Here is a 17,468-nt window from a genome sequence, read left to right as displayed (position 1 = left end):
GCGCTATTTAGACACTGATCTTGGGTCAGTTTCGCATTCACTTTGAGGTTAGGATTGGGGAAGCTGATCCTAGATCTGTACCCAGGGGAAACTTCACCCTGGAGGGGGCATTTCATTCTCAACAACAACCATTTAAGTCGTTTAGCAGGCACTCTTATCCAGAGCGACTTACAGGAGCAATTAGGTTAATCTGCAACAGGAGTCATCAGGCCAGGTAGTCCTGAGGCTCCTCTGGGAGGAGAGGTAGAGAGAGAGAGAATTAGAATGAGCATAGTTAAATTCACACAGGACACCAGATAGGACAGGAGAATTACACGGGATGTTCACCGCGTTCACTGGTATCATGTTTTCTCTTTTTTCCTTTCCTTTTTGGTCCACTCCTTCATTCTGACTCCCTTACACTCGTCTGCCCATGTGGCACTCGTCTGTCCATCCATCCATCCATCCATCCTTTTGAGAAGATGGTCCAGACAACATTGCAGGTATTTTTTTTCACAGACACCTGTCTGTCTGTATACCTGTCTGTCTGTCTCAATCTGTCTCTCTGTCTGTCTCAATCTGTCTGTCTGTTTGTCTCAATCTGTTTCAATCTGTCTGTCTGTCTCAATCTGTCTCTCTGTCTGTCTGTCTGTCTCAATCTGTCTGTCTGTCTGTCTCAATCTGTCTCTCTGTCTGTCTGTCTGTCTCAATCTGTCTGTCTGTTTGTCTCAATCTGTTTCAGTCAGTCAGTCAGTCAGTCAGTCAGTCAGTCAGTCAGTCAGTCAGTCAGTCAGTCAGTCAGTCAGTCAGTCAGTCAGTCTGTCTGTCTGTCTGTCTGTCTGTCTGTCTGTCTGTCTGTCTGTCTGTCTGTCACAATCTGTCTATCTGGCTATCTGTCTGTCCATTTTCCTTTGCCTGAAATAGAGACACTAGTAGTCTGGGGACAGTGTGAACTGTGACATAGAGACACTAGTAGTCTGGGGACAGTGTGAACTGTGAAATAGAGACACTAGTTGTCTGGGGACAGTGTGAACTGTGAAATAGAGACACTAGTAGTCTGGGGACAGTGTGAACTGTGAAATAGAGACACTAGTAGTCTGGGGACAGTGTGAACTGTGAAATAGAGATACTAGTAGTCTGGGGACAGTGTGAACTGTGAAATAGAGACACTAGTAGTCTGGGGACAGTGTGAACTGTGAAATAGAGACACTAGTAGTCTGGGGACAGTGTGAACTGTGAAATAGAGACACTAGTAGTCTGGGGACAGTGTGAACTGTGAAATAGAGACACTAGTAGTCTGGGGACAGTGTGAACTGTGAAATAGAGACACTAGTAGTCTGGGGACAGTGTGAACTGAACTGTGATACATGCTTTCATACTCTACAGTCTCTCCGCCACAAATATATTGATCTTACTTACTCTGACCTGATCTCTCTCTCTCTCTCTCTCTCTCTCTCTCTCTCTCACACACACACACTCTCTCTCTCTCTCTCTCTCTCTCTCTCTCTCACACACACACACACACACACACACACACACACACACACACACACACACACACACACACACACACACACACACACACACACACACACACACACACACACACACACACACAGAGAGTGGTGTAAAGTACTTAAGTAAAAATACCCCAAAGTAGTACTTTCAAGTATTTTTACTTTACTATTTATAGTTTTACAAGTTTTACTTCACTACATTCCTAAAGAAAAGAATGTACTTTTTACTCCATATATTTTACCTGACACCCAAAAGTACTTGTTACATGTTGAATGCTTAACAGGACAGGAACATGGTGTAATTCACACACGTATCAACAGAACATCCCTGGTCATCCCTACTGCCTCTGATCTGGAGGACTCACTAAACACTTCGTTTGTAAATGATATCTGAGTGTTATAGCACGCCCCTGTTTATCCGTAAATAAAAACAATTTAAAAAATGTTGCCGTCTGGTTTGCTTAATATAAGGAATGTGAAATGATTTATACTTTTACTTTTGATACTTAAGTATATTTAAAACCAAATACTTTTAGACTTTTAGTAGTAGTTTTCCTGGGTGACTTTCACTTTTACTTGAGTCATTTTCTATTAAGGTATCTTTACTTTTACTCAAGTATGACAATTGGGTACTTTTTCCACCACTGCACACACACACACACGCACACGCACACACACACACAGGCGTCAGGTAGCCTAGCAATTAGATTGTTGGGCCAGTAACCGAAAAATCTGTTGCTGTGTCCTTGAGCAAGAAACTTAATCTTAATTTCTGCAGGGTCACAGTTGATAATGTCTGACCCTGACTGTGACCCCACTCTCCGACGGTGTCTCAAGGGGAAATTTCCAATTCACTCATACATATTAATACACACTTATACATGTGTGAAATATTACAAATATAAGCACTCTCACACCTATAGGACGCCCTATAAACATGCACCTTTAAGTGGTGTGAGTCTCTAACAGTGTGCAAGGCTCAGGTGTTGCTGTCTTGGTTCCTTCCTGCGTGTTAAATGGCACCCTATTCCCTACATACTGCTCTAATTTGGACTAGAACCCTATGGGTTTCCGTATAGGCCCTGGTCAAAAGTAGTGCACTATGTAGGGAATAGGGTGCCATTTGGGATGCAAAGAACCTCTGTCTCATTTCCCTGGTGGTGCTGACAGCTAGATTAATGTACTAATTCACAATTCTGCCTCCTCAGCAAGGACTGTGCTTATTCTCTCTCTCTCTCTCGCTCTCTCTCTCTCTCTCTTTCTCTCTCCCTCCTCAATGGCCTCTGCCATGCCGTGTTCTTCCGTTGTCTCTTCTCTCTGACGGATGCTGCCAGCCTGGGACACCCCTTTCTCCTCCCCTGTCCTGTCCTGGCTCTTGATTGGCTGTGGTCTGCTTCCCAAATGTCCTCGATGGGGAGTCCTATGGGCCCTGGTCAATAGTAGTGCACTACATAGTGAATAGGGTGCCATTCGGGAAGCACATTGGTTTATTATCAAGGCGTCGTGAAGTGGTGTCACTCACTTCACTACAATCCTCTCGTTTGTTCTGTATCTCAGACTCTCTGTTCTCGATGCTTCTATGTGTTTGACTGTCTGCCAACGTGACAGAGGGTTTGATAAAGTGCTGGAACCAAAGCCATGCAAAGTTAAAGATGTGTTTTAGTGAGCTATAGTCTTCTAGAGGTAGAGTTTGAGGATCAGCCCTATACACTAAGCCCTCAACCTGGTAGATTATGTCTGTGTCCCAAATGGCACCCTATTCCCTGTGTCGTGCACTACTTTTGACCAGGGCGGCAGAGGGTGCTGGTCAAAAGTAGTGCGCTACACAGGGAATAGGGTGCCATTTGAGACGCAGATAACATTAAACCTCGCCCACATGAGAAAGAACACGGTTGACGTTACACTTTAATGTTCTATTCTGATGATGGTTTAAGTGCTTATTTTATTTTACACGGCTTTGATTTTAGTTTCCCAATGTTTCATCTATTAGACTCACTGTCTCTTAACTCTCTCTCTCTCTCTGTCCATCTCTCTCACTCTATTTCTCTCCAACTCTCTCTCTGTCCATCTCTCTCACTCTATTTCTCTCTGTCCATCTCTCTCACTCTATTTCTCTCTCTCTCTCCATCACTCTCTGTCTCTCTTTCTCTCTCTCTCCCCCTTGTTCTCTCTCTCTTTCTCTCTTTCTCCATCTCTCTCACTCTATTTCTCTCTCTCTGTCTGTCTCTCTCTCTCTCCCTCTCTCTCTCTCTCTCTCTCTCTCTCTCTCTCTCTCTCTCTCTCTCTCTCTCCATCAATCTCCGTCTCTCTTTCTCTCTCCCTCTCTCTCCCCCTTGTTCTCTATCTCTCCCCCCCCCTCTCTCTCTCTCCACCTCCCTCTCTCTTTCAGACCCAACTGCCATGTCGACCTCTTCAGGAGTGGACCATGCTGTGATTGGAGGAGTGGTTGCGGTCATCGTCTTTATCCTGCTCTGTCTGCTTATCGTCCTGGGCAGATACCTCATCAGACACAAAGGTAACATATCTTACAAACACACACACACGCACGCACGCACACACACACGCACACACACGCGCACGCATGCACACACACACGCACGCACACACACACGCACATACACACGCACACACACACTCACATACACACGCACACACACGCACACGCACATACACACACACACTTTTCTTTTTGACTAACATTGCCCCTCGTCACATGACACGGAGAACAAGAGGTGGAATATTAGCACAAGACATTTGGATTCCAGGCTATAGTTCTTATTTCTCCTTTTCCTATCTATTCCTATTCCCAACCCAGTGTTATCATCACAAGGATCCTCACTCCTACATCACTTCAAATCAAATTGTATTGGTCGTATACACATATTTAGCAGATGTTATTGCGGCTGTTATTGCTTGTTTTTTCAGCAGTGCAGTAATATCTAACAATACACAACAATACACAACAATACACAACAATACACAACAATACACATGAATCTAAAAAGTAAAAGAGTGGAATTAAGAAATATGGAAATATTAGGACGAGCAATGTTGGAGTTCGGAGTATATGTATGTATGTACAGTGCCTTGGGAAAGTATTCAGACCCCTCGACTTTTTCCACATTTTATTACGTTACAGCCTTATTCTAAACTGTATTAAATTGTTTCCCCCCCCCTCATTAATCTACACACAATACCCCATAAAGACAAAGCAAAAACAGGTTTTTAGCAATTTTTTGCAAATGTATAAAAACTAAAACATTTAAATATCACATTTACCTAAGTATTCAGACGCTTCACTCAGTAGTTTGTTGAAGCACCTTTGGCAGTGATTACAGCCTTGAGTCTTCTTGGGTAAGACGCTACAAGCTTGGCACACCTGTATTTGGGAGGTTTCACCCATTCTTCTCTGCAGATCCTCTCAAGTTCTGTCAGGTTGGATGGGGAGCGTGGCTGCACAGCTATTTTCAGGTCTCCCCAGAGATGTTCGATCAGGTTCAAGTCCATGCTTTTGCTGGGCCACTCAAGGACATCCAGAGACGACCCGAAGCCACTCCTGCATTGTCTTGGCTGTGTGCTTAGGGTTGTTGTCCTGTTGGAAGGTGAACCTTCACCCCAGTCTAAGGTCCTAAGCACTCTCGAGCAGGTTTTCATCAAGGATCTCTCTGTACTTTGCTCCGTTCATCTTTACCTCGATCTTGACTAGTCTCCTAGTCCCCACCACCATGTTTCACCGTAGAGATGGTGCAAGGTTTCCTCCAGACGTTACGCTTGGCATTCAGGCCAAAGAGTTAAATCTTGGTTTCATCAGACCAGAGAATCTTGTTTCTCATGGTCTGAAAATCTTAAGGTGCCTTTTGTCAAACTCCAAGTGGGCTGTCATGTGTCTTTTACTGAGGAGTGCCTTCCGTCTGGCCACTCAAACATAAAGGCCTGATTGGTGGAGTGCTGCAGAGATGGTTGTCCTTCTGGAAGTTTCTTTCATCTCCTCAGAGGAACTCTGGAGCTCTTTCAGAGTGACCATCAGGTTTTTGGCCACCTCTCTGACCAAGGCCCTTCTCCCCCGATTGCTCAGTTTGGCCAGGCAGCCAGCTCTAGGAACAGTCTTGGTGGTTCCAAACTTCTTCCATTTACGAATGATGGAGACCACTGTGTTCTTGGGGACCTTCAATGCTGCATAAATGTTTTGGTACCCTTCCCCAGATCTGTGCCTCGACACAATCCTGTCTCGGAGCTCTACAGAAAATTCCTTCGACCTCATGGCTTGGTTTTTGCTCCGATATGCACTGTCAACTGTGGGACCTTATGTAAACAGGTGTGTGCCTTTCCAAATCATGTCCAATCAATTGAATTTACCACAGGTGGACTCAAATCAAGTTGTAGAAACATCTCCACGAGGATCAAAATGGAAACAGGATGCTCAAAGCAAAGGGTCTGAATACTTATGTAAATAAGGTATTTCAGTGTTTGAATATTTAATACATTTGCTAAAAAAACTTTTTTTGCTTTGGCATTATGGGGTGTTGTGTGTAGATAGCTGAGGATTTTCTAAATGTCATCCATTTTAGAATAAGGTTGTAATGTAACAAAATGTGGAAAAAGTCAAGGGGTCTGAATAGTTTCCGAAGACACTGTATGTATGTGATGGGATGTATATACATTAAGGACAGCATGTGGGTAGAATATAAAGTATATCTGAAGAATATGTGGATAGAACATGTAGTATATCAGAAGAATACTTGGATAGAACATGTAGTAAATCTGAAGAATACTTGGATAGAACATGTAGTATATCAGAAGAATACGTGGATAGAATAGTATATATATATAGCAATATTTGAATAGGATGACCTTGACTAGAATACAGTATATACATATGACATAAGTAGAAAAGTATGTAAACATTATTAAAGTGACCAGTGTTCCATTATTAAAGTGACCAGTGTTCCATTATCAAAATGACCAGTGTTCCATTATCAAAATGACCAGTGTTCCATTATTAAAGTGACCAGTGTTCCATTATTAAAGTGACCAGTGTTCCATTATCAAAATGACCAGTGTTCCATTATCAAAATGACCAGTGTTCCATGTCAATGTACAGTTGAAGACTTAAGTTTACATACACTTACATTGGAGTCATTAAAACTCATTTTTCAACCACTCCACAAATTTCTTGTTAAACAAACTATACTTTTGGCAAGTCGGTTAGGACATCTACTTTGTGCATGACACAAGTAATTTTTCCAGCAATTGTATACAGACAGATTATTTCACATATAATTCACTGTATCACAATTCCAGTGGGTCAGAAGTTTACATACACTAAGTTGACTGTGCCTTTAAACAGCTTGGAATATTCTACCACGCTACTGCTACTCTCTGTTCATCATATATGCATAGTCACGTTAACCATATCTACATGTACATACTACCTCAATCAGCCCGACTAACCGGTATTTGTATGTAGCCTCGCTACTTTTATAGCCTCACTTCTTTTTTTCACTGTCTGTTTACTGTTGTTTTATTTCTTTACCTACCTATTGTTCACTTAACACCTTTTTTGCACTATTGGTTAGAGTCTGTAAGTAAGCATTTCACTGTAAGGTCTACACCTGTTGGTTAGAGTCTGTAAGTAAGCATTTCACTGTAAGGTCTACACCTGTTGGTTAGAGTCTCTAAGTAAGCATTTCACTGTAAGGTCTACACCTGTTGGTTAGAGTCTGTAAGTAAGCATTTCACTGTAAGGTCTACACCTGTTGTATTCGGCATTTCACTGTAAGGTCTACACCTGTTGTATTCCGCGTACGTGACAAATAAACTTTGATTTGTTTGATCTTTGCTTGACATCATGGGAAAATCAAAAGAAATTATCCCAAGACCTCAGAAATATTTTTGTAGACCTCTACAAATCTGGTTCATCCTTGGGAGAAATTTCCAAATGCCTAAAGGTACCACGTTCATCTGTACAAACAATAGTACGCAAGTATAAATACCATGGGACCATGCAGCCATCATACCACTCAGGAAGGAGACGCGTTCTGTCTCCTAGAGATGAACATACTTTGGTGCGAAAAGTGCAAATCAATCCCAGAACAACAGCAAAGGACCTTGTGAAGATGCTGAAGGAAACAGGTACAAAAGTATCTATATCCACTGTAAAACGAGTCCTATATCGACTTAACATGAAAGTTCACTCAGCAAGAAAGAAGCCACTGCTCCAAAACCGCCATAAAAAAGCCAGACTACGGTTTGCAACTGCACATGGGGACAAAGATCGTAGTTTTTGGAGAAGTCCTCTGGTCTGATGAAACAAAAATAGAACTGTTTGGCCATAATGACCATCGTTATGTTTGGAGGAAAAAGGGGGAGGCTTGCAAGCCGAAGAACACCATCCCAACCGTGAACCACAGGGGTGGCAGCATCATGTTGTTGGGGGTGCTTTGCTGCAGGAGGGACTGGTGCACTTCACAGAATAGATGGCATCATGAGGGAGGAAAATTATGTGGATATATTGAAACATCTCAAAACATCAGTCAGGAAATTAAAGCTTGGTCGCAAATGGGTCTTCCAAATGGACAATGACCCCAAGCATACTTCCAAAGTGGTGGCAAAATGGCTTAAGGACAACAAAGTCAAGGTATTGGAGTGGCCATCACAAAGCCCTGACCTCAATTCTACAGAAAATGTGTGGGCAGAACTGAAAAAGCGTGTACGAGCAAGGAGGCCTACAAACCTGACTCAGTTATACCAGCTCTGTCAGAAGGAAAGGGACAAAATTCACCCAACTTATTGTGGGGAGCTTTTGGAAGGCTACCCGAAATGTTTGACACAAGTTAATCAATTTAAGGACAATGCTACCAAATACTAATTGAGTGTATGTAAACTTCTGACCCACTGGGAATGTGATGAAAGAAATAAAAGCTGAAATAAATAATTTCACATTCTTAAAATAAAGTGGTGATCCTAACTGACCTAAGACAGGGAATTTTTACGAGGATTAATTGTGAAAAACTTAGTTTAAATGTATTTGGCTAAGGTGTATGTAAACTTCCGACTTCAGCTGTACATCAGGCAGCACTTCACTGTCTTCTCCTGTTCTACCCTCTGACCTACCGACTGTCTGTGTCTACAGGGACATATCACACACACACTCTGACCCGCTGTCTGTCTGTGTCTACAGGGACATATCTTACCCACGAGGCCAAGGGCTGCGACGACGCTCCCGATGCCGACACGGCTATCATCAACGCCGAGGGCGGCCATTCCGGAGCTGAGGACAAGAAGGAGTACTTCATCTAGGGAGGGTGGCCGCGGTGGCCTGACACGTCGAGGAGGTGGAAGATGAGCGCTTCCATTTGTCTTCACATCAGCCAGAGGGGGAGGAGTAGGGGGCAGACAGACAGACAGACAGACAGACAGACAGACAGACAGACAGACAGACAGACAGACAGACAGACAGACAGACAGACAGACAGACAGACAGACAGACAGACAGACAGACAGACAGACAGACAGACAGACAGACAGACAGACAGACAGACAGACAGATTTGGAAATGGTGAAATGGAAGGAAATAAGAAGAAGTGAGACTGACAGGAAAAACTGACTGACTGACTGACTGACTGACAGACAGACAGACAGACAGACTGACTGAAACAGATTCGGAAATGGTGAAATGGAAGTGAATAAGAAGAAGTGAGACTGACAGGAAAAACTGAAAAGCTTGTATTGAAAACAGGGAAGTGAGATTTTTGCACTTACATACATGTACCTTTCCATATATGACTTCTGCATGTCCACTGACACACTCACATACACATCACTCGTCACCGGCACACACACACACACACACAAACAGACAAACACACACACACACTACGCCACGCGTCACTGACACACCCACATACACATCACTCGTCACCGGCACACACACACACAAACAGACACACACACACACTCAAACGTTACTGACACACACACATTTTGAATCACACATGAACAGACAAACAGACATATGTACATATAACCGGATCATGGTAAGGCATGCTCGATTTTCTTGATTTAAAGCTAGAATCCTTAATTGAAACAATAACAAAGCGTACTCCCCGCCCCTGTTTCGATAAAAAGCTAAGGGAGGGTCTGGAGAAATGTAAACCACTCTCAAATTCATAGACAAAGCAGTGTCTGCAAGGACTGACCATCCATGATATCAACAGTATAGTTGTAACCATGTTTTGAGGCTATACAGTGTTTGTTTACATTTCCGTTGTTGACAAACATTGGAGTAAATAAACAATATGAACAAGCTTATATGTTGGGTTCTGACGGGGTACGACAGGTGAACTAAACTCACGAGACATTTAGAAGTCATTCTTCTAGAATCAATGGGTACAAATCATTAACAAGTCCAACAATGTATGTAGCAAATAAGGATTTTATCTTTAATAGAATAATAATATGTTCCAGTCGCATTCAGTGACACAAATGCAAAATTGTAATCCACATATTTTTGCTAAATTGTACTCCACATTCCAGCATGTCATGCTGAAATACAGTTTTCAGATCCCAATGCACTGTCCCCTCGTCCCCTCGCATTATACCACTTCACTTCCCCTCGCTTTCATTCTCTCTGTTCTGTAATACTTCACACACTATAGACCAGAACACACTCTGTTTGACTCTCTTCTAACAACAACAACTGCTGTACAAATGAACCTCTCTCTCTCTGTCATACACACACACACACACACACACACACACACACACACACACACACACACACACACACACACACACACACACACACACACACACACACACACACACACACACACACACACACACACACACACAACCCCTATTCCCTATATAGTGCAAAGGTAGTGTGTGTGCGTGTGTGTGTCATATGGACCATGCTCTAAAGTAGTGCACTATGTAGGGAATAGGGTGCCATTTGGAATGAAGACTTTTAGTAACATGAAGGCAACCAAATCCACAGACATCACCAAATTCCCTACACATTACAATACAATACATTACAATACAATACGTTACAATACAATACTTTACAATACAATACATTACAATACATTATATTACATTACAATACATTATAATACATTACAATACAATATATTACAGTGCAATACATTACAATACATTACAATACATTACAATACATTACAAGACAATACAATATACTACATTACAATATATTACAATACAATATACTACATTACAATATATTACAATACAATATAATACATTACAATACAATACATTACATTACAATACATCACAATACAATACATTACAATACATTACAATACACTAGAATACATTACAATACAACTCACTAGAGTTCACCACAGTACCATACAACACAACCATGCAAAAACAGCATCCCTGTGCGGTCACAGTGCGGGATCTCAATATAAATATATAAATATATATATATATATAATTATATAGCATTCTTTTTACTCAGATAACAGAAAATGTTTGTGCTGTAAATACACTATCATTTCCCCTCTCTCTCTTTCTTTTCTCTCTCTCTCTCTCTCTCTCTCTCTCTCTCTCTCTCTCTCCCTCTTTCTTTTTTTCTCTCCATCTCTCTCTCTCTCCCTCTCTTTCTCCCCTCCCACTCTCCCCCTATATCCCTATTGGTGTGCTACTAACTCCAGTACAGTATAGAATCTAAATCAGAATCTAGAAACCTGCCTGTTTTTACTACATTTAAATGCTGAGTGTAAAATATCAATATAAACAATTATGTTACAATGAAAGCATAATATTTGTTTTGAATTCTGTTTTGATCCTCTGTTTAGATGAATTTGTTCTGATGTTTACTTACTGTCAGTGTTAACAGTTTACAGTGTATGTTGGTCAGTACAGGAGTTCCTATTGTTATGATTGAATTATCATTATTTTCTCTGGCTTTATTTTGTTTATCACTGAGTGGTACTATAGTAAGTCTGATGAATAGAATTATACCACATCCCTTCCATCCTGCTGCCTGCATTCCCCGGAATGCTCTCTCTGGCCAACCACAGGCCAGTAAACTAATTCTCCAATGACATCACTTACTGTAAAATTGCTAATATAGTCACTGCACCTTTAGAAATGACATCATTCTCTGAAATCTAATAAAAGAGGCATGACTGCTTGGCTAGCAGCAGTTAACCAGGGTACAGCTCAGAGAGCAGGCCACTCTCTCTTTCTGCTTCAGGCATACATACTGACACTGAACGTCATCTCTCTCTCTCTGTTTCTCTGTCTCAGTGTCTTCTCCCCTCTTTCTGTACCCCTCCGTCTGTCCCTTTGCCCCATCTCACTCTCTCTCTCCCTCCCTCCCTCCCTCCCTCCCTCCCTCCCTCCCTCCCTCCCTCCCTCCCTCCCTCCGTCTCTCTCTCTATCCTTCCATCTCTGTGACCTTTCTCTTCCGCCTCCTTACCCGTCTCCCTCACACTCAGCAAGACAACACATTTAGATAACGTTATAGCTAGCTAGAGCATTACTAGATTTGCGAGACTGAGACGGAGACTGAGGATCCGTTGCTTCTGCTGTAGCATTGTTGTATCAGGGATATGCGTGGAATGATCAGGGATTGCTTCTATCTCATCCTCCATTGCCATTTTGCCACCTGGCTGTTGTGAATGGGAATAGCCATTCACATAGCCCCATCTCTACGGGGAAAAGCCAGTCTAGTGACTTTTGTCATAATAAGCTACAGTGGAGGGAGGGAGGGAGGGAGGGAGGGAGGGGGAGAGAGAGAGAGAGAGAGAGAGAGAGAGAGAGAGAGAGAGAGAGAGAGAGAGAGAGAGAGAGAGTGGAATGGCATCAAACACATGGAAACCATGTGTTTGGTGTATGTGATACTGTTCCACTGATTCCACTCCAGCCATTCCCACGAGCCTGTCCTCCCCAATTAAGATGCCACCAACTTCCTGTGGTCTGTCACAAAAGTCAGTCACAATGCATTCATATGGCTCGCTCACTTGTTTCAGGGAGGAGTTTCCATTTCCTAGGTAATCCCAATCTTGACCTTTCAACTGATGAGTTGGAACCAGGAACGTGTGTCTGCTCCACAGATCCTGACCCAGCGATAAAAAGTGGTTGAAAATACATATTTTCAAGCACTCTTCTTCACTGGGGAGGATGTAGTACTCACTGTAAGTTTCCAACTGGTCCTGTATTTGCTTCTATCTATCTATCACCCTGTCCGAGCTGTATCAATTGTGTGATCGCATGAAAAGGCTGCATGAGATAAAGAAGGTGGATTATACTATAGCTTTGACCAACCATGAGAACTGTTGTTGATTAGCCCTAAATGAGACATCCAACCGACTGATGGAGGTGTTTGATGGTTTGCCCAATTAGAATCATTTTAGTTCTATGGGCGTGTCCTACTCTCTAGTCTGCAGAAATGTATTATATTTTAGAACACGACGCGCTAGAACTCGTTGCATCTGTGTGCAGTTACAGCTTTCTGCCACCGGATGTCAGTGACGAGCCGCTCTGTTTTACTTGCTTTGGACGACACTGGTCGTGTCTGAACACTCATACTAGTGTACATACTTAAACTGCGTAATATGTACTCATCGTCGCATACCAGTGATAGAAAAAGTACTTAATTGTCATACTTGAGTAAAAGTAAAGGTACCTTAATAGAAAATGTGAAAGTCACTCAGTAAAATACTACTTTAGTAAAAGTCTAAAAGTATTTGGTTTTAAATATACTTAAGTACCAAAAGTAAATGTAATTGCTAAAATATAGTGAGTATGAAAAGTAAAAGTATAAATCATTTCAAATTCCTTACAATAAGCAAACCAGACGGCACCATTTTATTTATTTCTTTACAGATAGTCAGGGGCACACTGGCTGAGTGTAGGTGGATTTCTCCAAATTCAACAGACATGCACGACATTAACCAACCTGATAATAGCTCATTTACAATTTGATTAAATTCTCTAAACTCTGAATAGAATAGGAATGGAGTCAGGCTGGTTATAGACAGACTATCACATTCGACGTAATCTAGTATAGCCCATCTGTCCTATTTAAACAGGACTGAAGACAGAAGCACATCATTTCTTCAATATCAACATATTTCTAGTGAAACCAAAGTGCTTTAATATATATCAATTCTATCAAATAGCCTAGTACACACACCAATCATTTTAAAATGTTCAAATCAAAAAGGCTACTGCACAGAAACACGTGGACAAAATTCAGAACCGCTGAACAGCAACATAATAAACTAAAGCACTGATCATTGAGATCAGAATGACTGCTGAGGCTTGATCCGTAAATGAAATAATGAAATAGGTAGCCTAGACTACAGAACTAAAACAATCACCATGGTAAAATCAAAAGGCCGGATTAACATAACATCAATAAACCAGCCACATCCCGAGTCTCGGTTGCTGACTTGCTATTCGACATCTTCCCAATTAAGTAGCCTAGTTTTGTTGTTTGGCTACTTGAAGTGTACTAGGGCCTATCACTGGCAGCTCTCCTCTTCTAATCGATTGTGGAAAAGTGTGCATCGAATTCTACTAGATGAAGACCCGAAATGAGAAAAACATCCTGGTATTTAAACCATACTCGATTTTCAGACAAATGCACATAGGCTACTAAAAAATACATTTTCACATACTGAGAATGCCTCATGCGCGATTGCGTAGTTTCCCGCTATTTGTTGATGTCGGTAGGTAGCTCCTCCCCATATCTAATGGATCAGCTGTTTTCAAAACCGAAATGAGTATGACATCCAGGCACTTAAAGTATATTCGCTTTTCCGAATGTTGCATATGATTAAACTAATTTTTTTCCTGCATACTCAAATGGTCTACTATTTAGGACGTAAGTATGGGTATTCGGACAAGGCCTCATGTCTCTCCATCTCTACTCTCTCTCCTGTACCAGTAGTGGAGGGAACTCTCTCCTGTACCAGTAGTGAGGGGAACTCTCTCTCCTGTACCAGTAGTGGGGGGAACTCTCTCTCCTGTACCAGTAGTGGAGGGAACTCTCTCTCCTGTACCAGTAGTGGGAGGAACTCTCTCTCCTGTACCAGTAGTGGAGGGAACTCTCTCTCCTGTACCAGTAGTGGGGGGAACTCTCTCTCCTGTACCAGTAGTGAGGGGAACTCTCTCTCCTGTACCAGTAGTAGGAGGAACTCTCTCTCCTGTACCAGTAGTGAGGGGAACTCTCTCCTGTACCAGTAGTAGGAGGAACTCTCTCTCCTGTACCAGTAGTGAGGGGAACTCTCTCTCCTGTACCAGTAGTGAGGGGAACTCTCTCTCCTGTACCAGTAGTAGGAGGAACTCTCTCTCCTGTACCAGTAGTCAGGGGAACTCTCTCTCCTGTACCAGTAGTGGGGGGAACTCTCTCCTGTACCGGTAGTGGGAGGAACTCTCTCTCCTGTACCAGTAGTGGGGGGAACTCTCTCTCCTGTACCACTAGTGGAGGGAACTCTCTCTCCTGTACCAGTAGTGGGAGGAACTCTCTCTCCTGTACCAGTAGTGGGAGGAACTCTCTCTCCTGTACCAGTAGTGGGAGGAACTCTCTCTCCTGTACCAGTAGTGGAGGGAACTCTCTCTCCTGTACCAGTAGTGGAGGGAACTCTCTCTCCTGTACCAGTAGTGGGAGGAACTCTCTCTCCTGTACCAGTAGTGGAGGGAACTCTCTCTCCTGTACCAGTAGTGGGGGGAACTCTCTCTCCTGTACCAGTAGTGGGGGGAACTCTCTCTCCTGTACCAGTAGTGGGGGGAACTCTCTCTCCTGTACCAGTAGTGGGGGGAACTCTCTCTCCTGTACCAGTAGTGAGGGGAACTCTCTCCTGTACCAGTAGTGGGGGAAACTCTCTCCTGTACCAGTAGTGAGGGGAACTCTCTCTCCTGTACCAGTAGTGAGGGGAACTCTCTCTCCTGTACCAGTAGTGAGGGGAACTCTCTCTCCTGTACCAGTAGTGGGATGAACTCTCTCTCCTGTACCAGTAGTGGGGGGAACTCTCTCTCCTGTACCAGTAGTGGGAGGAACTCTCTCTCCTGTACCAGTAGTGGGGGGAACTCTCTCTCCTGTACCAGTAGTGGGGGGAACTCTCTCTCCTGTACCGGTAGTGGGGGGAACTCTCTCTCCTGTACCAGTATTGGGGGGAACTCTCTCACCTGTACCGGTAGTGTGGGGAACTCTCTCTCCTGTACCAGTATTGGGGGGAACTCTCTCTCTTGTACCAGTAGTGGATGGAACTCTCTCTCCTGTACCAGTAGTACACCTCTCTCTTCTTCTTTTGTAGTATGTTAAGGAATATATTTTTTCAGTATGTTTTTTTTAAAGAAAGGTGTGCATACTTTTAAATGTATTACTTTCAATTCAATTGATATTTATTTTCTTTTATTTCCTGAATAGATATTCAACACCGGAAGGTTAGAGGATAGCTTTGGCATATCTTATTGTTTTGACAGTCTGACATTTTTATATAATTTCATGTAGGCTATATAGTGTTGCCTTTACCTGTTATTCTTACAAGCACACTGATACACACACACACACACACACACACACACACACACACACACACACACACACACACACACACACACACACACACACACACACACACACACACACACACACATATGCATGGGGTACATGTGGTCTGTGACTACAGTGTGTTTGTGTGTGTGTGTATGAGTATGAGTTTAAGGTGTGTACAATGATAGACCCAAACAGACTCCGGAGACACTACATGCGTCCCAAAAGGAACCCTAGTCACTATATAGTGCACTACCTTTGACCTGGACCCATAGTACTTCCTAGTGCACTATGTAGCAAATAGGGTTACTTTTAGGGACGTGGACACTATCTGTGTTATTTTTCACCAATGTTATTGTTTTAATGAGGAGTCTATTTTCTTAGTGTTCTTTTCGGATGATAAGTCTTCCTTTTGAATAACTATCCATATCACATGGGAATAGTGCTGTGATGGACGTTACCTAATTTGTACTACGGCTAATGATGTCATCAAGGCCTGACTGCACTATGGTGATGATGTCATAATGCTGAGTTCCGTCTCCGTTGCCTGTTCTAATCTGTTCATACAGTATTAGCTTTTTTGTTACTATAGCGATTCAGTTGTTGACTTCAAATAAACATGCATTTGGGTTAACTTCCTGTTGTTGTTATCATTATTATCTACTATTCCTCCTCTCACACTTGTTGTTATAGTAACCACTGGCTCTAAGTCTGTCACAATCATTTTGCATTCAAATGTTATTTGGAAGCTCATATCATCATCACCATTGATTACGCATGTACATTTTGTCTCCTTGGTTTCAGAATGGATATTCACCTGAACAACACTGATGTGATATAGTCTGACTCCCAAATATGTATACAATCTAATCAAATGGAATTTGTCACATGCTTGGTAAACAACAGTTGTGGACTAAAAGGCTCTGCATGTTCAATCTGCTGTCTACAGAGGCTGTACAGCATTTACTGCCATGCGGCCTCTGCTGAAGTCAGAGCAAACATTGGCCTACTTTTGCGCTTTGCAGAGCAGAGCTGACCTGTTGTGAAGGAAGAGCAGAGTAGACCTGTTGTGAAGGAAGAGCAGAGCAGACCTGTTGTGAAGGAAGAGCAGAGCAGACCTGTTGTGAAGGAAGAGTAGAGCAGACCTGTTGTGAAGGAAGAGCAGAGCAGACCTGTTGTGAAGGAAGATCAGAGTAGACCTGTTGTGAAGGAAGAGCAGAGCAGACCTGTTGTGAAGGAAGATCAGAGTAGACCTGTTGTGAAGGAAGAGCAGAGCAGACCTGTTGTGAAGGAAGAGCAGAGTAGACCTGTTGTGAAGGAAGAGCAGAGCAGACCTGTTGTGAAGGAAGAGTAGAGCAGACCTGTTGTGAAGGAAGAGCAGAGCAGACCTGTTGTGAAGGAAGATCAGAGTAGACCTGTTGTGAAGGAAGAGCAGA

At 42.7% G+C, this 17,468-nt stretch overlaps 1 protein-coding gene across 5 annotated transcripts in view; it reads left to right on the top strand.

The window, feature by feature from the left end:
- LOC139550213 (cell adhesion molecule 3-like) overlaps positions 1-16,666 on the top strand; it is a 131,654-nt gene extending 114,988 nt beyond the window's left edge. For 3 of the 5 annotated variants that reach the window (XM_071360933.1, XM_071360934.1, XM_071360931.1), the window contains exons 9-11: positions 462-482; positions 3,886-4,011; positions 8,677-16,666. In XM_071360933.1, the coding sequence (XP_071217034.1) occupies positions 462-482; positions 3,886-4,011; positions 8,677-8,795 (266 nt within the window). In that variant the 3' untranslated portion in view covers positions 8,796-16,666. The remainder of the gene's footprint in view (positions 1-461; positions 483-3,885; positions 4,012-8,676) is intronic. The other 2 variants (XM_071360935.1, XM_071360936.1) reach the window with 1 other exon arrangement.
- The last annotated feature ends 802 nt before the right edge of the window (positions 16,667-17,468 follow it).

The sequence above is a fragment of the Salvelinus alpinus genome, chromosome 23 (genome assembly GCF_045679555.1).
Source record: "Salvelinus alpinus chromosome 23, SLU_Salpinus.1, whole genome shotgun sequence".
NCBI classification, from domain to species: Eukaryota; Metazoa; Chordata; class Actinopteri; order Salmoniformes; family Salmonidae; genus Salvelinus; species Salvelinus alpinus.
The sequence above is the reverse complement of the archived record's forward strand: the minus strand, read 5'-3'. Positions and strand labels throughout refer to the sequence as shown.